This window comes from Ambystoma mexicanum, chromosome 11 (genome assembly GCF_040938575.1).
Source record: "Ambystoma mexicanum isolate Mex_15411 chromosome 11, UKY_AmexF1_1, whole genome shotgun sequence".
Classification (NCBI taxonomy): Eukaryota; Metazoa; Chordata; class Amphibia; order Caudata; family Ambystomatidae; genus Ambystoma; species Ambystoma mexicanum.
In genome coordinates, this window is record NC_090934.1 from 1,294,873,971 (window position 1) to 1,294,899,827 (window position 25,857).

General features: G+C 47.8%; 1 protein-coding gene across 3 annotated transcripts in view; it reads left to right on the forward strand.

Moving 5' to 3' along the window:
• SECISBP2L (SECIS binding protein 2 like) overlaps window positions 1–25,857 on the forward strand; it is a 1,017,636-nt gene that overhangs the window by 144,568 nt on the left and 847,211 nt on the right. For all 3 annotated transcript variants that reach the window (XM_069624786.1, XM_069624787.1, XM_069624785.1), the window contains 2 exons: window positions 312–490; window positions 23,876–24,203. In XM_069624786.1, the coding sequence (XP_069480887.1) occupies window positions 312–490; window positions 23,876–24,203 (507 nt within the window). The remainder of the gene's footprint in view (window positions 1–311; window positions 491–23,875; window positions 24,204–25,857) is intronic.

Here is a 25,857-nt window from a genome sequence, read left to right on the forward strand (position 1 = left end):
AGAGCGGAGACCAGAAAAAGTTAGAGATCCCAACATATACAAGGGTCAGGATCAGGGGTTGCAAACATCCCCAAAACAGTAGTTCATTACTTATCAACCTTGAAGGAACGATTTTCAGTGTTTCTAAAGTGTTTATGAAGTTAAAATGTACTCCATATTCTACGAATACTTAATGATTTACATCTTGCATTACCATTTGCAATGATGTTTAAGTTATTCAAATGTATTAAATATTCTTGTACTTTGTGCTAAAATAATGTTACAGCATTTGAATGTGTTTCACTTAACTAATGGCTTGTGTTTTGTTTAAGGATGGGAAGCTGTCAGCTGAAGTAGAACCTTTTGTTCCTCTGAAGAAAGGGCATGAAACACTTATGATACCCATGGCACTCCCCAATGACAGCGGCGGCGCCGGTGGCATAGAACCAACTCCCATCCCCAGCTACCTGATTACCTGCTATCCGTTTGTACAGGAAAATCAATCCAACAGGTAACCTGAATGTCTTTTTGATTCATTTGAGGAAGAAATTACCTGTTCGTTTTGCTGGTTGTGTTTTGAATGTAGCTCTCTGAATGATTTATTTTCTTGAAAGTTTGTTAGCATTCAGGAAATATAAATTACCCTGTGCTTTTTGTCCCTAGAAACATAAAAGTTCATAAACAACTTGCACATTTTTCTTTTCTTACTATATTTTTATTTATTTCAGAATGTATACAGTGTAAGGTTACGTGCAAAGTGTGGACCTGGTTAGAACGTAAATCTAGAGAAGAAGTCCTACACTCCCGCAAACTGCCTGTTATATTGCAGGGGTTCCGGTCACAGTGGAAGCAATTTTCACTACTATGATGAGAAGATTGGATATCACTTGTTTTGGTGACCTGTGCCCAAATGGGACATTTATCACACTGGAGGAAATGAGGGGCAAGGGGGAACTCACAGCACTGGAGACGTTTCATTATTATAGGCCGAGGGTAGCTATGCGACAGCTGTTCACTACATTTCCCAGACAACCACAGATAACGCCAATCGTAGACAAACTCCTTCAAGGCCACTGCTATAGCAGGGTGACTTCGACGCTGTACGCTGCATGCCTCACAGTGGGGGTAGAGAGAAAAGCCTCTCCCCGAAAGAAATGGGAGTTGTCCCTTGGACGGGAGATTCCAGCTGGCGAATGGAAGTACTGTTGCAAGGGGACAAGGAAAGGGGCAATCAATGCAAGGCTCAAACTGATACTTTAAGTACCTGCACCAGTTTTACTATACACCTGCCAGACTCCAGGGATTATTCCCGGATACATTGGACAACTGCATGAAGTGCGGTGCGGCCCCAGCTGATTTCATACACGTGGCATGGGAGTGCCCCCCCCCCCCACACTAGCATTCTGGACACATGTATTTGAGACAGTATCTGGTATTACAAGGGTTGAGATAGATCCTGATCCACAAATAGCACTACTAGGATATGCTGAACGGATACCAAAGAGCACACGGAAAACTGATAGGTCTGATACTAATTCTGGCTAAACGGCAGGTGGCATTGATGTGGAGAAGGAAACAAAGACCCTCGGTGGAACAATGGAGGGCAGATATTCTATACTGTCATGACAAGGAGAGGGAATACAGTGCTTTACAACGGACCAACCCTTGTCAGAGCTCTATATGGGGCCCTTATATATATTACTTGATTAGTCAAACTTAACCACTGATTGGGAAACAACCAGACCTGTAAGACTAGAGGGATATCAGAGAAGGCCATCGCACAAACCACCACAACAATACTACATAAGACCCGAAGTAGAGTGCCACCTGAGGGAAATTAGAACTCACCACGGAAAATGAATCAAAATCTGATGCATAATATATGTATTTTTGACTTCCGTGAAGATACTGCTGAGCACTAGGGAGGGCAGGGTGGGGGGTTAATGTGGAAATTGCCATTTTGATGCTTGTTATGTTTGAAAAATGCGCATAAAATGAAGTTTAAAACAAATGTATACAGTGTAAGGGTGCAGGAGTCTGACACAGAGGTGGCATATTTGTTAGCAAAGACTATTATTAATAGTAAAGAAAAGAAAAACCCATGTGGCCCTGTTTGTAAAATGGGCTTCCCAACCTCCACAAAAAGCCTAAGGACTATGTCAGGATGTCCGTAAATGTAAAATGTCCAATTTCCTGTGTCCAAACCTATTTCTGTTCCTTACACCTTAAATCAACTAAGGAAAACTGGGGGTTTCTTGATCGAGAAGGAGGATTTTCTCGCTCTGGATTCCAACGTAAATGTTCACTTCTTGGCGAGCAAACACAGCCAGTTTTTCTGTAACTTATAAGTTTGTAGTGTTGGATGCTCTTCCAGCCATATCCAAAACCATAACGGTATTAGTGGGGAAAACCTTCCCTCCTCTTGTCTTTCTCTTTCTTCCTTGTCTTGCTTCTGAAAACACAGTTTCCAAGTATCAGAGAGAACGGGAGGCCTTTCCTCTGTTCTTCCTCCACTTTACAAATGTCCTATCAAGTCTGGTTCACTATCCTGCCAGACTTCATTTGTAACTTCTTATTTCAGACAAGTTGTTTGTTCACAAAACAACACCAAAAAAGCAGAGTTCACAACTGTAGCATCAAGTCCAGTTTACTATCTGCCAGACTTGACTGTAGCTCTTATTGTTCCAGAAAGGATATCTTCTTTTATCACTGGGTCCTCGGCCCTTTGTCTTTACTCCTGGTACTTCTCTCTCACTTTGGGATGGCTCGGGATCTCACTGACTTGCTCTGTATCTTCTCTCGTCTCTGTGGGTTCTGACCCCTTTATGCTGTCTCAGGGCTTACCCAACTTGTCGTGGGTCTCGGCCCCTTGTTTGCATGTTTCTTTAGACTGCAATGGGTCCTTGACCCTTCTGTACTGTTCATGCAGGGCTTCCCTGCCTTCTTGTGGGTCCCATACGCTGGTGCACTGTACTTCTGGGGCTTCCCCAGTTTCATGTTGGTCCCAGACCCCTCTCTCGGGGTTATGATATGCCCTGCAGAGGCCTGGTTCACTAAACCTGCCAGACACTGTTTCTCATATGTCCACTTCATATATTTCCCCATGAGGAAAGTGGGGTACTTGGTCTCCCCAACTGCCTTCTTTGTTCTTCGTAATCACTTCCACACACTACGGTATCCCAGGTACCTTTCATGGTGTTACCGGCTTGCTCGAGTGGCTTTGCAGGACTGCCTTTTGCTGCTGTGGGCTTCAGCACACCTTTCTGCAGCCTCTGCATCTCCTTGCCGTGCTTCCAGGTCTGCTCCCTCTAAGTCTGCGTCTCCTGCTCCGACCGATTGGTCTCGCTCCCGGACCTCCGGTTCTCCAGCCTGGATAGTTCTGAACACTGTGTGTTCAACAAGGCTCTGACAGCATCCTCTGTTCTCTGCTGCGAGCCTCCAGCGAGCTCTCGCTTCCTCCAGGGAGGATCTACCTCAGCGTACAGTACTTTGCTTGTTATGATTGAGTTGGACTTTGATTGACTGTACGCGTATGTTGGTTCCACAGTGGGCTTTTGCTCCTTGCCAAATCTTATTTGTGTCAGTTGTCCATCTGGGTAGCTCTCACTCTTCCTCGTCTGTGTGGTCTGTGTAGAGGAGGTCTCCTACGCTACAAAAATATATAGACTTGTGAAGGACTATAGAGAGTAGAGTGGAGTGAGGGGAGAGAACAGAGAAGGAGAGGATGCATACCATGTTCTTCCAGGATAGTCGCTAATGGTCCCATCAAGGGTTTCCCTCCTAATGAGATCTACCCGCTGAGCACCACCCCCAGGAGGACTATCGGTTAGCGGCCTCACCTCCCTAGCCTCATGGAAAAGGGCTCGCCCCATGGGAGCAGTGAAAATAACCTGGCATTTGTCACAATAGTGAGTGCCTGGCACTACACTAAATAATAGTGGTACACAAATGTGGTGAAAGAATGGTAAATATTTTAGAAGCAAACCAACTCCACTCTGCTATTTAGCTTTTGCAACAGGTAACTGTGAGTGAATGAACTTTTGGCGGCAGCGGGAAAGACGACCTTTTTTGATTTTTATTACCTAAAAACGATGCAGGTAATTCTGCTGTTGAAAGGGAGCACTGCTAATCAGACCCCCTTTCATAAATGCTCCATGCCAAAATATTAGCACACCTGTGCCTTTGCTGAGACGGTTTACAGTTGCTTTCAGCCCCAGCTTTGTAATAGCACTGGGCAGGTTCAAAGGTCATATGTGTATCATCCCTGACAGCTCTGGGACACAATGTTCCTGCAGGCAGTGTTAGCTTTTTAATCTTCTGCACCTCTGATCTAAATTATAATAATTGTATGCCTTAGTCAGTCTGGGGACACGTAGATCCTCCTCGGATACCTTAACATCCACTTGGATGGTGCTATTGCCTCCTCTGGTCGGTCTCTCTCACTCGCTCTTTCTCGTTCTGTCTTTTTCTCTCTTTCTCTCTCTGTCTCACTCTTTCTCCCCTCCCTCCCCCCACTCTGAAGGTCACACCCTGGATGTTCTGATCTCGTCAGATCTCCCCCTCAACACCCCTCTCTCTTGGACTGACCACTTCCTTCTCTCCTCTTACCTGTCGCTCTGCCCCTCAGGTTAAGTCGCACCCCTATGCTGCCACCCACCTTCTGGGTCGTCCAGCACATGAAGCGTGTGTCAGTGGAGGCTTTCGCCACTACTTTCTCTCATCTTCCTACACCTTTGGCTGACTCGCACTCTGACACAGCTCTTTCCAACCTGCATCTCTCTATCTTGAACACTCTTGATGTCCTTGCCCCTGTCATGAAGCCCGCATCCAAGTGCAACTCTTGGTACGATTCCGACCTCGCCACCCTTAAGCCCAAGTGTAGGGTGTGTAAGGAACTCATGGTGGCAACAGTAAAGACAGACACAAGTGATCACAGTTCAAGGGTGTTTATTAAACTGTATGCAGGTGTAACGCTCACCTGATTCCCGTAGAGGCGCCGGTCTTGACTGGGCGTATACCGTATCTTCAAAGGTGATGTGTAACACACGGCTGGCTCTTTGGGCTGGACCTCTGTGCACTGGATGTCTGACTCGAAGGGTAAGATGTCTGCAGATAGAAAATATGGGATTAAGGAACTGGGTTATTGAATGTCTCTCTCTTCTTCCCTTTCTCTTCTCCTGTAGAACCCCAAAGGTTAACGCTCTCACCTTAGGTAAGTGAACGCCGTGCTCTCCATCTGCCTCGGGGCAGGGTGCTGTAACCAGTTTCTTCACTGGATAAGGGGAGCAGGCCTCTTGACTTCAGAGGACTGCTGTCCGTCGTTTACTGCACGAACGGTAAGTTTTGAGTAATTCTAATGTCTTTAAAGTCTTTAGTAATGATGTTGCTTGTTTTGCAGGGTTCCGGCGATGGCGGATGACGGGCTGAAGTGAGTTGAAGATGGAGCCCGTGTGATGAATAGAAGCGCCTGGAAGCACGCAAGTAAGCGCTTGTTGCCTGCTTCACGATGCGCTCTAACTGTCTTTTTATTTTGCAGGTACAAGTTCGGAGCGGCTGCAGGGTGCCGGAATACCCACTGGGTTAGATGTGCAAAGGAGTAATGGCACGTGAGTATTAAAGTTCCCCAATGTCTTTAAACGCACCTTGTTTTGTCTTTCAGATGCGGGATGCAGTGCCGAAGGCCTCCGGAGTGTGCAAAGAGTTGGTAAGCTTTTGTCTTTCAGATGCCGGAATGCAGTGTGAAGACCTCCGGAGCGCACGAAGAGTAGGTAAGCTTTTGTCTTTCAGATGCCGGAATGCAGCGCGAGGCGTTGGTGACAGCCGATGGACCAGGTAAGTGAAGAGCTGTCACTGAAGACCGTAATGCTAACCTGTTCTTTCTTGTCTTTATAGGTGTTGCTGAAGACTGGATTCAGGATGGTAAGCCTTTTTCCTTAGGCCCAGGATCAGATGCAGAAGACACGATGAGCGTTCTGCTGCAGAGGATGCAGAATAACGCAAAGCAAGATTCATCCATCGGGTGTGGTTTAAATAGCCTCCTGTAGTGCTTAGGTGTCTCCTTCCACAGCCACGCCTAGGTAAGAAAAGAGTTCCTGCTTTCCAGAAGAGTTCCAGTGTTCTGAATCTAGGGAGTGGCTCCTGCCCCACCCAACAGGAAAAGTAGTTCCAAACAGAAGAGGATCAGAGGCTCAACTGGCAGGCAAGTAAGCAGCATGGTCTGCTACAGGTAAGTCCACCCAAGCATTATGAGCCCGGCGCTTCCAGCGCTGGGACTGGGCATATTTATGAGCCTGGTGCCACTGGCGCCAGGACTGGGTCCAAAGGGTCCCAATTGGGACTGGTTGGCACTCGGAACTTGGGTTATGGATCTGCTTCCAAGGGAGTTGGGGAAACCCTGACCTTTTGGAAGCAGAGATCATGACAGCAGGTTGGAAAAACGCCTAATCCAAACCTAAATCTAAGATGGGAGCAAGCGTCGACCATCAAATGAAAATAAGGCAGTCCTAGTGGCGCTTTGTCAAATAAAAAGGGCCTATACTAAGAAACTTGTTGCCAAACCTTACAACTAATACAAAAAGGGTGTGGGATAGTTCTCAAGAAAAGAAAGAAGTGTTCGCAAATAATATGTCAGGATGCGGTAGCCTGGGACTCCCCCACGTTTTAAGTACAGGGTAAGGCGGGGTCTTGGAACACAGTAGAGTCTCGAGCTTCCCCAGTACGAGACAGCATTTCTACTTGCGGCTCTCAGGACCATCAATGGCCAAGTCTCGTTTCACTTGAAAGTCTCTTGCCTTCGAGGGCCTGACGTGTTCAAATAACAAAACAAACACAAAGTTCCTTTTCACGTATTCTTTGGTCGATGCATTCACCCCTAGGTCCCCCTCTTCCGGTCACTGACCTTTCACAAATCCATTTCCACAAATCAAAATGAACAGTTCCCTTTTGTGGGCTTTAGTCGATGGCTATCACCATGGTATCCCCCTCTTCTGGGTGAAAATACCTAGAACATTCTTTAGTAATATCAGGACCTCGGATAGCTATATTCTCTTGCTTTTGTGGGCCTTTCAGGTTCCGAAATATTGAGACAAAAATGGTCACAGCGTTCTTCTCTTTACTTGGATGATTGGTCTTCACCTTTGGGTCGCCCTCTTCTGGGCGCTGACCCCTCTTTAGTTTCAGCCTCCCTCCGCCAGGTTCAGTATGGCTTTTCTTTCCTTCACGAATATCAATGTCTTTTTAAACAGTTTCAGTGGACATCCCTTCACTCTTACCAACACACTGTTTCTTGGGACTTTAGACTTGCCCCTTCTCGTCAGCATCCCTCTTCCGGGTTCACTCTTGCCAACTTCATATTCGCTTTCAATGCTTGCGGGATTCACTTCCCTTGCTTTCTCCCAGTTCTTAGGTCAAAGGCTTTCCACTGTACAGGGATTTTGCTTGACCTCCTGTATGACCACTTTAACCTATCTTGACTGCTCTCCGACATCCTTCTGGTAACTGTAGTTTCATTCAGACAGGGATTTACGAGGGTTTCTAGGAGTAGCACCCACTTGGTGCCAGCTCTTTTGAAGCTGGTCTCCCATTTACAATGTTACAATTCTCACTTTGCCACTTTCATTCACCACAGCCCGGTTCTTATTGGCTCTCCCCTCGACTCACTGGCTTTGATGAACCGCTTGGCATTCCTCTTTACTGGAGTCAAGGCCTGTACCACGGAAGCAGGAGTCTCCCTTACTCCGGCTTATTCGCGTCTATACGCTCCGTGTACCGTTGACCTCTGCTGCAGCACACTTGGGCTTTTGTCCTCGGCCTTATAATTCTTTCAGCCGACGGTTTGTAGGGTTTTGCCAAAAAGAGCAATGTCCTGTCTTTCCTCGTCAGCCTCTCGATATTCGCAGCATACTCCTTATTGCCGTGTCTGGATAGCTGTCTCGTCATGTGGTCTGCCTTGCTCGTACTGTGCTCTTTAGCTCCACCTTTTATCCCTGTGGGTAAAGGAAAGGGCCGTCAGGTGTGTGTGATTCTAAGTGCCTGGCTCTGCCTGACCTTTGTGTTGGGACATGTCAGGTAAACAGCGTTGGTGTTAAACCTTTGTGTTTTATGTCAGGAGAAAGAAGGTGGTAGTTTTGTCAGGGTAAACTGGATTTGGGTAGGAGAGTTTTAATGGGAAGCAGGGGGCATATGTGGCACAGCCCATAAAGGTCCCAGGGATCTCACCCTCCTCTTCTTCTTCGGTAACATACCTCGTCTCCCTTTTGGGCATTCTCCCGGGCATAACCGCGGCTCCCCTACCCATGTCATCTTTCCCTGCTCGTCTGCCTTCATGGTTGGGATAAGAGGGGTCCAGCCCTTTCCTGGCTCCCTGAATAAGGCTTTCTCAAGGTCTGCTGGGAAGAATACCCTCTGGTTTCTCACAGGTGGCTGAGAGGAAGTGGAGGGCATCAAGCGCATCCTCTGACAAACTGGCCTGCTGCCTGCTCCAAAGGCAATACAGAGACTCTATCCTCTCTAAGGAGAGAGCCTACATCCAAACGTGCGTCTCTGCAGCCTCTAACAACTCAGCCAAATTGTTCATAATCTTCAAGGAGCTGGCCAATCCTGCTGCAGTCTCTACCTCTCCTGTTCCATCTCAGGCCCTTTGCACGGCTCTGGCATCTCATTTCACCACTAAAACTCAGTACACCATGTCCACTCTCTATTCCTCTACCACCTCTTCCTCTCCCTCTACCATTCCAGGCCCCTGTCTGGCCATATTTCCTCTTCCTTTTTCCTCCTTCCCCCTGTTCACTTCCGACGATGTTTCTAGACAAGTCCGATCTATGAAAGTCTCATCAAAGCAGGTGCTCCCGTGCTCCTCCAGAAACATTAAGGACTACATCGACGCCCTTGCTCCAGCCATGGCTGAGTTCTGCAATCACTCTATTGCCACTGGAACCTTCCCTTCCCCCCCAAAAGCACTCCCTTGTGCACCCCCTTCTTAAGCCCTCTGCCGATCCTTCCTCTCTGGCAAACTATCACCCGATCTCCATCACTCCTTTCCTGGGTAACCCCTGGAAAAGCTGGCGATCTCCCAGCTTAATCTACATACTGAATCTGTTGGTTGTCTCCCTGACTACCAGTCTGGCTTCAGAGCAGCCAGAAGCACGAAACTGCTCTCCTGAACACCCGCGAAGACCTGCTTTCCAATCTTAACTCTAACCTTCCTTCTGTCCTCATTATCCTTGATCTGTCCTATGCTTTTGACACAGTCAACCACGCCATGCTGCTCAATCGTCTGGTATCTCTGGTCAGGCCCTTGCCTGGTTGACCTCCTTTTTCACTGATCGACCATCCCAGGTCCAACTGGGGTCTTTCCTCTCTTCTACCTCTCCCTCTACTTGTGGTATTCCCCAGAGGTCTAACCTCTGTCCCTGGCTCTTTAACCACTACCTGGAACCTCTGTCCCACTGCATCTCCATCTTCTGTTCTAACTTTCAGTGGTATGCGCATTTGTCAACCCAAGAGTATAATTTCCGACACTCCTCCTCACCTGGGTCTTCGATGGAGCTGTCTTGGGTATCGGAATCCTTCTTCTGACGTGGTCTTCATGATTTTTTTGTCTTCCTTTCTTTCTTTTTTGTTTAGAAAGGGGCGAGCTCCCTCGGAGGCCACCTTGACAGGTATAATAACCAGGTCCAGGGGGCCCCAGGGGAGCAAGCCCCCAATGAGGGAAAAAGCATTCAGGCACACAAAACCATGGGCTGTAGCTGGTTGAAATAGAGTGTTTGCCGAGTAGGAACTTGAGAACAAATAGTAGTCTGTCTTCCTAGACAAGTAGTCTCTTTCCAGGAGTGATTGGAGAATAGGAACTGGTGAACAGAAAGTAGTCTGTCTTCTTAGACAAGTAGTCTCTTTGCAAGAAACACAATCTATCCAGAAGAGTGAGTGAACCAACAGATGTAGATGTAGGTTCCAAGTCTGTAAGTACCTGAGTACCAGGCAGCTGCTTCCGGAAGAATACTGGATACAGCCTAAGAAAGTAGCGCTGTAAACAAGACGGCAAGAGGGCTTGCTCAATATGGTAGAATATGATAGATTAGAGGTAAAAGAGAAAGAGGTTCCGTTATAGAAAAGAATCGCAAAACCGTAAGGGGAAGATAGGAAATTACCTTGGAACTAAGAAGAAAAGTAGTAGCAAGTAAAAGTAAGAGCTGCGAACAGAATGCAATACAGAGTAGAGCGGAAGCTGTACTAGAGAGGAGGAGCACAGAAGAAAAGATACTAGCGAAGGTTGCTAAAGCTGAGAGCCAAAGGAAATAACATGGGAAAGATAGTTAAGGAAATGCAGAAAAGAAAGTCTAGAAAAAGATTACAGGATATAAAGTAATCGCAGTATAAATCCAGCGAACAAAAACCTGGAGAAGAATAAACACCCGAGCGTGTTGGAAAGCACCAAGGAATGAAGAAAAGTACAATGAAAGTATCAAGCGAGATGAAACAGGGAATTGCTGGAAAGCTGATGAGACAAGCACCGGCACCGCTTTACCACAAGACTGATACAACGCGAGGAATCGCAAACAAAGCACAGTATTATGGGAGCAACAGCCATCTTGGAAAGAACTAGACCTTCACAGTGGCACAATGGGCGGCCATATTAGGTGAACCTCCACCTCTGCCAGCACTTCCAAGGGCGGAGCATGACACCCAGTTCTCCTTCAGGCTCCCCCAAGCATCTTTTGCTCCTTCTCTCATACCAGACTGTCTGTAATTCAGGAATGGTGTGCCTCCAACAGTGTCTGCCTTAATGCCAGTAAGACTCAAGATCTTCCTCATTGGGACACCTGCTCCCGCCTTCCCTCTCTCACTCTGCCCCCCACCCTGGGCCCTCTACGCGCTCCTTCCTGTGAGGCTAAGAACCTTGGTGTCATCTTTGACTCCACCCTCTCCTTCTCTCCTCACATCTCTGATGTCTCTAAGAAGTCACACTATCAGCTGCACCTCCTCAGAGGAATTCTTCCCTTTCCCACTTTCCCCCAGAAGCTCACTGTCTCCAGAGCTCTCGTCCTCTCTAGGCTGGATTACTGCAACAGCCTCTTTCTAAATATGCCTATCTCTATTCTTCACCCTTTACAACTAATCCAGAACAGGACTGCAAGACTTGTCCTTGGCCTCAAGCCAGGGAAAGTATTTCTCCAGCCCTGAGATCGCTCCACTGGCTACCTGTGGCTGCGAGGATCAAGTTCAAGACCCTCTGCTTCGTCCACAAGGCTTTCTGGGCTTGGGGACCACACTACATCCAATGTTCTCTTCCTAAGCATCTTCTTTCTCGAGCCCTCCACTCATCCACCTTCAACTTTCTGAGGGTCAGCCGCTTCTCCAGGCAGAGAGTGATATGGGGTGGGGGGGCAGAGATTTCTTTCCTCGGCTGGGGCCTCCCTCTGGAACAGCCCCCCTGCCTCTCTCAAACTTGAGCAGGACCACCTAAAGTTCCGGAAGCAACTCAAGACCTTCCTTTTCACTTCTTCTCTCACTCTCCATTGTTGATGTCCCCGTCTGCTGTCCATACTGGTTACCTGGCTACCCACTGAAAATACGGATCAGGCTCCTACACGACCAGTTGCTCTTGCACTGCATCCTGGCCTCCCAACCACTTAAGGGACTATATCTGCAACTCTACAGTCCCCTGACTCTCTGCACTTATGAGCCACCTCCTGGCAGCACTTAAGAGTTACTTGCACTCTCCCCTCCTCCCTAACCCCCATGGCACTTCTCCCCCTCCATCCCCCCTGCACTTGCGGAATCTGATTTGACACAAGGCCTAATAAGATTGCTGTTTTGTCCTCTTTCTGTCCTCCCCTCCTTGTCTTGTTGCGCCTATAAAGACTTATGTACAGGTGTGTTATTTTTCCAGCTTGGGGTCTGGCATGGATTCACATGCTCACGAATATTCCCAATCGTCAGGCCGGGAATCCTCTGTAAAAGAAAAAACAGTTTCACTTTCACTTACAAAATGTCTTTCTCTTATAAACCGATCACTGAACTCTGGGTCCTACTGCCCCCAGCCAATGACTGCCCTCTCCCTATGCCCCTCTTCTGACAGCCATCTTATGATTTTTACTGTACGTTCAAGTGTTGGGAGTCCTTGTCTAGTGCTCTGAGAGCTTTTCTACATTTTCACACTTTTTTGATAAAAAAGTTTCTATTTTTGTCAAATAGAGCCGGTGTGCTCTTTCGTTCATTTAACCGGCAAGCCGGGATCCGTTTGTCGGCGTCTTTCAAAGCCCCTCAAGGGCAAGAACTGTCGAGAGTTTCATCGATGATTCCAGAAGGCCATCAGGCCTACACTGCACGCCAGACCATGTCGGAGGAGAAGGATTGAGGCTCCCTTTTCAAGCTCTGCCCCAGCTGCGGATTGAGGAACGTGTTTATGAGGACAAACACTCCCAGTGCCTCTACTGTCTCCATCCGGACCACAGGGAAGTGGATTGTGATATCTGCCTTGGGTTCTCCAAGCACACAGTCAAGGATCGTCCGAGGAGTTGGCTTCTAAGTCCTTTGAGGGCGTTCTATCCATGTGGGCCCAAGAGAAGGTCAAGCACAGCAAGTCTGTTTCCGTCGGGGTCGCCGCGCAAGCTGGTCCCGCAGCGGGCATGGCACATTCATCTTCGCTATCTGCCTCCATCTCCAGTCATCGCTCCAGCTCCTCCTCGAAGAGGAAATCGGCTAACTCAGGGAAGCTGCGGGAGAAGCCGGGGAAGACCAAGGCGCAGGGAAGGTAGCCGACCTGCCCCTGAAGGCCTAGGTGGTCCAGACAAAGTCATGCTGGTGGTGGCCAACCTCTCGAAGGTGAAAGGGGCTGACCCGGTCCAGGGGTCCCCGGCGGGACCTAGAGTGACTCTACTCCTGAGACGGGAGGCAACTGCCAAACCGGTGGAGAAAACGCTGGAGAAGTGGATGCCATCTCTAAGCCAGAGACCGACCTCTCAGGATGCAATAAAGGGGGTGAGGGGAGTGGAGGCCTCACGGATATTTCTTCCTCTGATGAGGAAGACCTGGTGTCTGTTCACACGGTCTCGTAGGACGTGGGGAACGCTGATGTGGACGACGATGGCGGGAACGCTGATGTGGACGACGGCGGCAGGAATGCCGCTGACGATGACGTGGGCGCTAGGCCCAACAAGCCTACCCACCAAGACCTCCCTGGGACGTGTTGCTGGACAGCGTTTCAACTCTCCACAGTCACAGATCCAGAAGAGGATACCAACGGCACCTCTGGCACTGGTGGCACAGGGTCTGCCGCCGGCGAAGAAGAGAAAGTGGCACCCTACGCCGCCACCTCAACTGCCGCACATGCCCTCCCCCCTAGGGATACAGGGACTGACACGGCGACTACGGACATGGACAATGACGGCAGTGTTTCTCTGGCGCCGAGGGCTTCTCCCCTGGACGAACTGGGGTCATTCCGTGCCATGGTCGCCCAGGCGTCTGAGCTCTTCCAGCTGACGCCAGAAGAGACTGAGAAGGAAGGTTTCCTTTACTAACAACGTGAGACCAAAAGGAAGGCCATTCTGGCGGTTCCTCCCCTGGACGATGTTTGGGATGAGGGCCTGGCACTGATGAGAAACCCAGACTCAGCCCCGGCGAAGAGGGATAGGCTGGAGAAGAAGTACCGGTTGCCTCAGTATGCAACCAATTGTCTACCTCATACCTCATATTCAACCTCCTTTCCCCCAGACAGCGAGTGGAAGTTGTTGGACGCCACGGGTAGGAAAGCCGTCTACTCAGCGGCATCGACAGTCAAGGCAGTGAATGCACTTGCAATCCTTGCCAGATATGACAGGGAGCTGTTTTATAAGATGGAAAGCAGTTGACGAATCTTTGCAGGCCATTAAAACAGACATGGAGACAGCCCGTGCCCTGGCCACTCTTCAGCAGCATCTTCCATCCTTTTGCGCCTGTGGCGGAAAATCAGGCAGATCATCAAAGGGGTTCGGCAGAGGGTCCTCCTCGTACCGTCAACCCTCCCAGCCCACGACCTAAGAGTCCTACAGGGGCCTCTCCAAGGCTTTCGGTGGAGATGGCCGACATCATCGTCTCTCTCAAGGTGGCACGCAGGCCTTGAAGCAAGATTGAACTGGCCAGGACATCGGCCCCCACCCATGCACCCCGGTGGGAGGCCATCTGGCGGGCTTCATCAGCAAGTGGCAAAAGATCTCCACCGACCAATGGGTGCTGGACACTCTCACCCACGGACATACTCTAGAGTTCCAGCAGAAGTGTCCACGGATACCACCGGTGGCCCGGCAGGAGCAACACATCCCTCAGCTCATGCAGAAAGTATGGGCCATTCAAAAGCTGTTGCAAAGCGACTCCGGTGCTCCGGAGTCTACTCCAGATACTTCTTGGTAAAGAAGATTATCGGGGGCTGGAAGCCCATGCTAGATGCTAGACCTGTAGCGCCTCAACAAATACCTCCAGTCCCAAAATTTCTGGATGGTCACGTTGCAGCACGTGCTCGGCCAACTGGAGGAAGGAGACTTCTTGTCGTCGGTGGATCTGGAGGACACATACTTCCACGTCCCCATTCACGAGAAGCATCGGAAGTTGCTGCTATTTGTGGTACAGGGAAGGCACTACCAGTTCAAGGCCCTTCCCTACAGATTGAAGTCGGCGTACAGGGTATTAATGAAGTGCCTGGTGCCATTGGCGGCCCATCTGTGTCTACAAGGGATACATGTGTACCCGTACCTCGACGACTGGCTCATCCGCGCCAGGTCCAGGGAAATAGCTGTCGAACACACAGAGAGGGCCGTCTCGCTGCTGACAGATCTGGGGTTCTCCGTCAACTATCCAAAATCCTGATTGGTACCATCTCAGAACGCGCTATTCCTGTGGGCCAGGCTCAACACTATCTCCTGCCTATTGCCCCCCTCGGAAGACAGGATAGCAGCCATGCTGGGTGAAGACTGCCACGATGCAGACCATCAAGTCGCTGCTCAGCATGAAGTCGTTGTGCATTTACCTGATCCGACTCTGCAGGTTGCGGATGTGACCCCTTCAGGAATTCCTGGACGTTCGGTGGATCCAGGTGTCCAGAAGCTTCGCAGACAAGATTGTTCTCGACAAGGAGTTCCGCCGAGCGATAAGGTGGTGGGGCGTGCGCTCAACCTCGCCGGGGGCACAGATTTCCAGAGCCCCCCGTAACAGGAGATGGTCACCAGGGACGCTTCCCTGGAGGGCTGGAGAGCCCACATCGGATGTCGCCACGCCAGAGTCCAATGCCTGCCGGTGCAGAGGGATCTCCACATCAATGTCTTGGAGCTGCTGGCAGTGTTCTGGCCCCTCAAGTCGTTCCTTCCATCCCTCAAGGGCAAGGTGGTGAGGATCTTCATGGACAATACCACCACGATGTTCTACATCAGGAAGCAAGGGGGTGCCAAATCCCTGGTGCTCTCCACAGAGGTGCAGAACTTGTGGCACTGGGCCGTCGCCCAAGAGATATTCCTCATTCCTTTTCATCTGGTTGGAGTCAAGAACACCATTGCCGACTCCCTCAGCAGGGAGCTGCGCTCTAGCCATGAGTGTGAACTTCGATAGGATCAAGTGGACAGCCTCTTCCTCAAATGGGGCAGACCCCAAATCGATCTGTTGCAACAGCGACAAATTCCAAATGCCAGAGATTTGCCAGCAGGTTCCGCCAGCCGAGGAGCATGGGGAGAGTGTGTTTTCCTTTACGTGGGAAGGCCTGTTCTGTACGCGTCCCCCATTGTCTCTCCTGCTGCGAGTCATCAATCAACTCAAACAGTGCCGATGCAAGATGATCCTCGTCGCCCTGGCGTGGCCGAGGCAGATTTGGTACCTGGATATTCTCAGCCTGTCAACGTTGCCCCCAGTCAAACTGCCGGCAGTCGTGGATCTGCTTGCCAGAGACGGGGGGCGCAATCCTACATCACAACCCAGGATCGCTGAACCTGAAGGCTTTGCTCCTGCAGCCTTAGAGTTCGGAGGGTAGGAGCTACCGGCGGACTGCTGGGAGGTCCTCTGCCAGGCCCAGAGCATCGTCGACTCTTCAGTGCTACCAGCACAAGTGGAAATGTTTCGCAACATGGTGCCGGTCGCTGAAGATCAACCCTCCGAGGGTCTCAGCTCTGCAGATTCTTCCCTACTTGTCCTTGGCCAAGGCGGGGCTGGTGCACGCCTCTATTAAGGTGCATCTGGCGGCTTTCTCCTGCTACACCAGGTATCCAGGACGGTCTTTGCTTTGGTCCCACCATCTGTTCAAGGAGGTCCTCAAAGGACTGTTATGATCATTCCTACCGGTGACCCCTGCTGCGGCATGGGAACTGAATGTGGTGCTGACGACGCTCATGGGGGCTTCCTTCGAGCCTATGGATCAGGCCCCTCTCAAGTTCCTTTCTTGGAAGACGGTTTTTCTCGTGGCCATCACCTCTGGCAGGAGGGTAGGTGAGATCCATATCCCTTTCCTGCAAACAGCCTTATCTGACTTTTCACGACACGAGGGTTATGCTACTAACGCAACCCTTCTTCATACCAAAGGTTCCGTTGGACTTCCACCTCAACAAGCCTTTGGTGTTGCCTTTGTTTTTTCCAAAACCTTTGTCGCCGGCTGAAAGGACTTTGCACTTGCTGGATGTGGCTTGTGCTCCGAAGTTCTATGTGGCACGCACAAAGAGTTTCCGGAAGACATCTCAACTATTGGTGAACTTTGGTCCTGTGAACCATATGTAGGCCTTGTCCAAGGATTCCATCTCCAGGTGGCTCTACGGCTGCATCACACTGTCACTGCTTGGCAAACCGACCGCTGCCCAGCCGTCCGAGAGCCCATTCCACCAGGGCGACTGCTGCGACGATGGTGTTCCTGTCTGTTGTGCCCCTGCTGGACATCTGCAGGGCTGCTACGTGGAGGTCCACACACACCTTCACAAGATTCTACTACGTCGACAGGGTTTCCAGAGAGCGAGGAATCCAGGGTCGGCCAAGCAGTGTTACGCAACCTGTTCGCTTGAAGGTGAGCCTGTTCCGGAGGTAAGAGTATTTGCTTCTGTTGAGTCTTGCCACCTCCCGTGGTTTTGTAATATTGTACTGCTATGTATTCTTTATTCATGAGCTTGTGAATCCATGCCAAACCCCAAGCTGGAGAACTAACAAGTTATTTACCTGTAACTATTGTTCTCCAGCATGGGTCTGGCATGGATTCACATGTGAACCCTCTGTCCTGCCCCTCTGCGGCTCTTTTTTCTTGGTCATACTGCCACTTTACGTGCTTCCAAATCTGAAGATGGCTGCCAGAGGAGGGGCCTAGGGAGAGGGCAGTCATTGGCTGGTGGCAGTATGACCCAGAGCTCAGTGATTGGTCTATAGGAGAAAGACAGTTTGTAAGTGAAAGTGAAACTGTTTTTTTCTTTTACTGAGGATTCCCGGCCTAATGACGGGGAATATTCATAAGCATGTGACTCCATGCCAGACCCATGCTGGAGAACAATAGTTACAGATAAGTAACTTGTTCCTTCCTTACCACCATACCTTAATGTATGCATTTCGACAAACGCTATTGCTGTGAAATTTGATGTTAGTAAAGCGGTCAAATGGAGATAACTGTTTTGCTACTAATCCCGTCCGGCAAGCCCGCACGGGACGTGACCGATTTTGACGGCCCAACGTTTTACGCGTGACGTTGCACGGCCTGCGTCGTTAGCACAATATCAACAGTTAAGATTGGCACCATGCAACACGCATGGTGCATCGTCTCCGATCTTAAGGGCCTCGTTTGGAGATACTATAAAGAAGTAGCCGGAAGCTTTTTTAAACGAAGGAGCATGGTAAAGAGGTACCTATTTTTAAAACGCTAAGATAAATCGGCACACATGTCTAAAATGCATCTCCCTTACCTCTTTTTCATGAATCCATTGTCAATTTAAAGTGGAACATGGCCATTGGACCTCTATGAGGCCATTTAGAAGACTCTGGTATAACTCTATTTTCACCACTTAAATCTTTGAGAATAATTTCTTTCAAATTTGACCCTTATAACATGCTAATGGTTGTCCCTTATTTTACGTTTTCTTCCTATATTGTGTTTCTCTTGGTGTTTATACTTTTGTGTAACAATGTTATGTGTTAGATCCTTTTTTCTTTGAGTTCAGCCCTGAAGATGGATTTATATCTGAAATGCATTGTCAATAAGAGATCATGTCCCACCCCTCCTTTGTAAACTTCACTGTCCCGGCTAAGGACCACATTACCTTGAAGATACTCTTGAACATCGTAGCTTCTATGATGTACTCCCACCTTATCTGCATTCGGTCTTTACCACCCCTCCATCAAATCACACCCTGCGATCTAGCTCACAGAAACTCTTGGGCGTTCCTCGACATATATTGTCTACGGGGGGAGCGCGCTTCTTGGCTGTAACTGCAGCCAGAGCCTGTAACTCCCTCCATGACGATCTTCACCAGGAAGCCAACTATCTTTAATTCTGATCTGCACTAAAAACCTACTTGTTCAGGAACTCCCACTAAGATGCCACCCTTCACAACATGAGCACCTTTATGCCCAAGAGCTCTGGTGCCATATAAAGGACCCGATACCGGAACACGCAAGTGATTTAAACCCCGAACGTGCAGGGAAATCCACTTACCTTCAGGCACAAAGCAAAGGCGCAGTTAGAATCAGTCGCAAACTATGTGGACCAGCGGGAACACAAGCCTTACTGACTGACAGGATGAAGACTGCCGTGGAACACCACAGTGCTGCGAACATGCTGGCAAGTAATTTCAAGATGGGGCTGATGGCACAGCACATATTTAAAGCCTCGGAGTTGGCCATTAAACAATATGTAGAGCAATTAACAATTGTCCAATACTAGATGAGTAACAACAATGCAACCCTTCAATTACAACCTCATGGGTGAACAAGCCAATGAAAAGACCTGAAACGGGGCTGCTCACGGGAAAGGTTAATTGCGGTCTGGCTTACAGAGGAATCCACTGGGACACTTTTATAAAAAGGGGCTTGGGAAAACCAAAGGATGGCAGGCACTGGGGGAAGAAGACATACTACCCACTGCTTCCAGGACAAATGAGGAGACTGCTATCTGGAATGAGATCATTTTTTGTCAGCTGTACAGCAGATGCTCTGACACATGACTGAGACCACACAACCAGGATTAGTGGTGCACTGAGGGTGAAATCCGGAGCCAGGTCCTTTCACTAAGCATTGAAACCAGACTAAGGTCTGAGAACTGGGATGCTCCATGGAGAAGTTTAAAGAAAAATCTTGGGTACGATATAAAAAATCTTGTCTGGCTGAAATGGACCCTGAACGAGGGTTAAGAAATACTAGTTCTCGTAAAGCGAGTTTTGCTCAACACCAGAGGTCATGAAGAGACCCAAGAGTTGTGCTGAGGACCAGATGTCAAAAAGAGGCATATTAAAATTGTGTTGAGAAACTGAGGTCATGAGGAGAGTAGGCCCTCTAGAGACTTAAAGAAGTGGTCAGAACAGTGATTACTGCCCGGATGGGATTGTCCAGCGAACCAATGCCAGAGATGGTATAGAATAGGGCTGGACTTTGAAAGCTTAGGTTTATCAACACTTTTTTGGGCACATTTTAAGAGCATTTGCGTTGTTGTAAGTCAAGGGTTAACACGTAGGCTAAAGGCTAATGATGAGGGTGTCCCCAAAGGCACAGAGGCTTGTAAGCTTAGTGGTAAGACTGTTATTTTGAATGAAGTAGTCATTGTGAGGGGCTAGTAGAACCCAGTTTGTGTTATCCCATCCTTCACACCGTTTTGCAGAGTGATACCATATTATTTTTAGAGCATTTCCTGGGGTCGAATATGCGTTTTTCCAACCCAAGGCCGTACATCTTTCAAACTTAATAAAACCACTTAAACTCATTCTTTGTGACACCCGTCGTGCCATTGCTCAACCTTCCTATGTGGCATACTACACCTATGGATTGTGTTGTGCAACTACCTGTAAGAGTAGTGTTAAAGGTTTATGAGTATTCAATACCTTTTACAAAATGGCGTATTTTACACTTTTGGAAGGGGTGCGTACTATTGTAAAATGTGGCTTGTGGGTTTTTTGGTCAAAGTGTTCCATCACTATGGTCTTCTGACAAATATAATTTCTGATCGTGGCTCTTGATATGTTTGAAAGGCTTACAGAACAGAGTACAAACTCTTGGTCCTCTTATCTGGTTCTTGATCTCAAGGTATTAGCCAGGCATAGCAGGTAAATCCAACGTTGGAGCAATAGTTGCAATGTTTTGTTAGTGCTACTTACTCTTCCTACTGCAGACCTTCTTTTAATGTTTTTGAGTATCTTTTTTTCTACTTGTGTGATATGCAGACTCTATTCTGCCCCGGTGGAGTTTCCTTGTATAGTGCTAAGTTCTAGATTCTTACTCCTTTTCATAGAATTGCAGCAAACCCATATGTTTGGTTACTGCAAATTTGTGATTAGCAGTGCTAAGTTGAGAAATGCTTCTCTGAAGTATAGTTAATGAGGTTTGGTTATCTTGAGTGTTTGTTCCAGAATGGTTTTATCAGTGAAAATAAGCCATTATTGAGTGTATTGATAATTCTGTTGTGCTGACTTCTTCTGTCTACTAATAACTTTGATGTTTCTCAACTGAAACCTGCAGTTGAGGATTCTTTTGCATGTGAACTTTTTTCTACTCCTTCATACCAGTAGACGGTCATGAACGGGCCACCTAAGATGTGTATCGACTACTTTTAGGCAAATACTCCTAAAAATAAAAATAGGGTGTAAAAACACTGTCAACAAAAAATAGGAAACAGACATGTAGGACCTTGTTCCTCTGCTTTCACTCACACAGCTATATGGATATGTTTGGACCAGAAGGGCACCTAGTACCACAGGAAGAAACTACTTTTATAAGTGACTGATTGGAAGAAGTAAACGTGTATTTTTGAATGGTATCCAGTGATATTAATGAATTGCAAATAACAAAATACATTTTAAATGAACCATGAATACCAAAAAATACTTGATTCAATATATGTATGGGTGTTGGGTAAAGGATGGGTGGGAGGGGTTTGGGTCGGGACTCTTTTTGTTTTGTCTTTAGGGATCGTTATAAATGTTTTTGTTATTTTCTTTTTTCGTTAAAATCACAGTGATCCTATTTAATGTGTATAACTAAGGTGCAAAGAAATAATTATTACAAAAACATTTCCATTTTCCAATGAACACACATTTTTACTTGCTTAGAAAATACTCCTATTGGGAATTGAACGTACATTTTTGCTCCCTAAAAATCATTTTACTCACAACTTAAAATGGTGAGTAAAATACTCCCACTTCCAAATCTTATCTGGAGCACTGGAGGTGGGAGAATTATACTTGCAATCTTTGGAAATTGGGTGCAAAAGGATTTTTCAGGGAATAACAAAGTAGGTCTCGTTGAATGGGTAATGTGGTAAGGTCCTATGCAGAATGTTAGGGGATGGACTGGGGTCACCCTGGGGGCTGAGAACTGCTACTCACTCCATGTTGCTGGTCCCAAAGGCAGTGTATGGGGGATTCCTCAAGTCAACCATCCCTATTTTCGTTTTCAAAAGGTCCACCTCCACCCCAGGAACCCTGTTGTGTCCCAAGGTTTGTATGATGGAAAAGGGAAGCTGGGAGGTTGAGGAAAAAGCTGCTCCCAGACCTTCAACCACGGGTCTATGCAGATCGTTCAGCAACAATGGTTACAACTGGGTCTGCTGCTGAACTCCTCTGTGTGAGCCTCTGTGTCCGACAAATGACACAGAATGTTCCTGTCTTGGTGCAGAGCTGACTCATGCTAGGTTTGTGTACCTGCTAGCTAACTTTGTGTAGCGTCCCTCCACTGTCGCCTGGGTGCATGGAGAGTAGCATGCAGCTGACAGAGCCCCTTGAGAATTGACTCGCACATTTCAATTCCCTGTTCCACAAGATTCCCTTCTCCACCTGATTCTCACATGTAATGGAACGTTGAGGTAGCCTTGAGGTGCTGTGAGACTATTGGTACACAAACCTAGCATTGTGGAATGGGAGGCAGTCAACTGACTCTTTAAGTTCTCCCCATCCTTAGCCTAGCCTCTACAATGTGACCTTGGCACACTATATAGCATAAGAAAAGCTAACACAATCTGGTTTGGTGCTCATACCCACTTTGTTTGGTGAGAAACTTTGCAATCCTTCGCAAATGGCTCAAGGACGTTGTAAAAGAGAAGGGCTAGGGTGTTCCGTGCCTATCTTCTTTGGTATGCTATGGTAATGTTTATTTGCATAGCGCCTATACACAAGGCCAGTGTTTCAAAGCGCTCAAGGGGTGGTGGGGGGGACAAGGGGAGAAAAACTGTCATTCAGAGCCCTTGAATTTCTGAACGATACAAGTCTGCCCATGCAGAGTAAGTGCATAAATACAATTAACAGTGTAGATAAAAGCAAATGGGATTGACAACGATTCAGCAGTTTTTCCAAGAACATAGAGACGCAACCATGCAGGAGGGGAGACAGGGAAGAAATGATAGACAATCTTCGAGGCATTGTACGTTCAGATTGTGCAAGTGCACAGAAGGTACAGGAGAGAGGTGGGGGGAGAAGTGCGGGTGGGGAACAAGTGCACCCAGTTAGTCAGAAACTGGCAAGTGCTAAGAGATGCCGTTCTCATGGGTCATTGACCAAGTGCAGTAGCAATGGGGCAAGTGCAGGCCCTGAGGCAACTGTTGGAGGACTGGCAACAGTGCAAGGGACCTGTGATATTGAGGTACGTCTGGCGGCCAGTCAGTATGCTGTGTGGAAAGGGAGGAGAGAGGGTTAGAGCGGAGTGAGGGAGGTTAGCAGGGCAGATGGAGAGAGAAGGAAGAGGAGAAGAGAAAGGTCTTAAGGAGTTTCCGGAATTTAAGGAGATCCGGCTCAAGACTGAGGACGGCAGGGAGGCTATTCCAGAGGGATGCCCCTGCTGAGGATGAAGATCTTCCTCCAAATCTCTGCTTAGAGAACCGTCTCACTTGCAGAACTTTGGAGGTAGATGAGCGGAGGGCTCGGGAGGGACAGTATTTGGGAAGGTATTGATGCAGATAGGTGGGTCCCAGGCCCCAGAAAGCCCTGTGGACAATGCAGAGGATCTTGAAATTGATCCTTGACGTCATGGGGAGCCAGTGGAGAGATTTCAGCGCCAGAGAGATGTGGTCTCTGGGCTTGAGGCCAAGGATAAGTCTTGCGGTTCTGTTCTGGATGAGTTGCAGAGGGTGCAAAGCAGAGGCAGGGAGGTTGAGAAAGAGGCTGTTGAAGTAGTCCAGCCTTGAGAGAACCAGGGCTCTGGAGACAGTGAGCTTCTAGGGGAAGGTGAGAAAAGGAAGAGTACATTTGAGGAGGTGCAGCTGGTAGTTGGACTTTTTAGAGATGTCAAAAATGTGAGTGGAGAAAGAGAGTGGAGTCAAAGATCTCAGTCTTACTGGCATTGAGGCAGAGGTTGTTTGCAGCACACCATGACTGAATTGCAGACAGTTAGTTATGAGCGAGGTAGAGGAGGTGGCTGAAGGTAGCCTGATGGAGAGTTGCGTGCCATCCGAATAACACTGGAAGTTAGAGGTGAAGCTGACAATCACACGTGCCAGGGCAGCCATGTAGACATTGAAGAACCAGGGGGATAGGTTAGACCCCTGGGGGTCCAAGTACTGGGAGTCTGTAGTACTTTGTCCCAAGTACTATTAAAACAATATAGTAAATAGGTTACCAAAACAATATATAACCGCTGTATATCACATTAGAATGTTACTCGATTTTTTGAAAGGTTAAACATTTATTTTTGTGTGTTCATTTTCCAGGTAACTGTATTAATGTGTACTTAAATGTATAAACAAGTAAACATTGAATTTATTTTCTTTTTGCAACAGGCAACTTGCAGTGTATAATAACGACCTCCGATGGCAGCAACCAAACCCGAGCCCAGCAGGACCATACCTTGCCTATCCCATTATATCTGCCCAGCCCCCTGTTTCCACAGAGTATGCCTATTACCAGTTAATGCCAGCACCGTGTGCTCAAGTTATGGGGTTTTATCATCCCTTTCCTACGTCCTATTCCTCACCTTTTCAAGCCGCCAATGCGGTAAGCACCATTTCTTCCGAGTGCAATGATCGTACAAACCAACCCGGACAAGCGTTTCCACTGTCTATTCCAAGAAACAGGAGCACTACCAGCTGGGGACCAATCGTACAGAAAGTAAGTTGAATATGATGTCCTTACTCCCAAAGTAAATACCCTGAGAGTTAAATCTGCAAATAGCAGTTTATTTTGTTTGCATTTTCTGTATTATTTTTGTTCCAAGACGTCTTTTTACCTGGTATGCTTTTCTTCATATCTTAACAATGTAAAAGGCCAGATGTATGTTTGTCAGATGCTGTCATGCGCAGTAGAGGCTGTTCGAACGCACAGAATGCTCCACTAGAGGGAACCATTGCCTTAGCATTTACAGTGGTCCAAGTCGCATAGCTTCGCTTGTTGTCACCGCTAGTGGGAGCTGTAGGCTTAGGATATATAGTGGTCCTACTGTGTTAATGAAAACCTGAACTTTTCCCGGTGTACACAGCCTGTACACAAGTCTACTAACAATTCAGTTTACGTTCCTGAATTACTTGCACGCAAGACTTTAGATTATTTTGATCTTTTCTATATTTATATCTTTTCTATAACATATTTCGAATGGATTGGGCCCTCCCATGTATTCCTCATCACCTGATAATTATACTTCCAGCTTTAGCTGCTCCAGGTTTTATTTTCCACACGGGCGTTGTGTGTCTTCTTGTTGAGTCGATGTCCCTCGAGGGCCTCCGTTCAACTGTCGACGTCGTCATTAGTATAAATAGCGCATGCAGCGCCCGTTGGCTTCAGTTCAATTTTTCTGACCTAACGCTTCGAAGAATTACAGCTCACTTCGGTTCATCACTATTTTCAGAATTGAAAATGTCTACTCCTGGCGGCTCCATCAACGCCTAAGACATGCTTCAGGAAGTGCCAAGACCGTGGATCGAAGATGTCGATCACCGACCCCCACCGCATATGTCTGTGGTGTCTTGGTATCCGTCAACGTACCTCTGACGTCAAGTGATGACCAAAAAGGCTCTGAGCGAGCGTAAAGGTAATGGTTGCCTCCGAAGAGTTCCAAAAGAAAACCTGATGATTCGCAAGATTCTCAACGTAAAAGATCTAAAAGATCTTGCTCGAGAAGTCGATCGTGCCATTCTTCGTCTCCTCCTAAGAAGGCCAAGAAACGGCATCATAGGTCATCTTCAACCTCTAGTGATTTCTCGGCCGAGGTAATCAAATGTCCAACGGACTCCCCAGCTAAATGGGATGCATTTCTTAAAGAAATGCTTAAAATCTTAGAGAGTGCTGTCCAACCCGCTCGAAGGACAAGCAGAAAGCCCATGCCCCTGTCGAGATCTGGATCAAGACGCCAAAAGGAAGTTAAAGACGAAACCATTAAAATCTTCGAATCCGAGCCATAAACCGGAACTACATCGAGAAAAATCTTGATCCGATGAAAAACTGTTGAGGGCTTCAACAAGCCAGGAATCCAGTCTATCAAGGGTCCCTTGGAAAAAAACATAAAAAATCAGTGACTCAGACGGCCTTGCTAACGCCATCGGCATCGACAAAATCGACTATAATTTCGAAGTCGCTGACGCCGATTTCTTCAAAGTTGTCGAAGCCAATAGTAACTCAGGAAAAGGTTTTCAAACCCTTGCCAAAGAAAGAGTTTTTTAAGTCTTTAACCTCAACCTATGAAGACAATGAGCCTTCAGATGATAATACACCACCATTTGGTTTACCCCAAATGTGCCAGAGGAGTTGATTTCTGAAGAGTCTAGGTTAA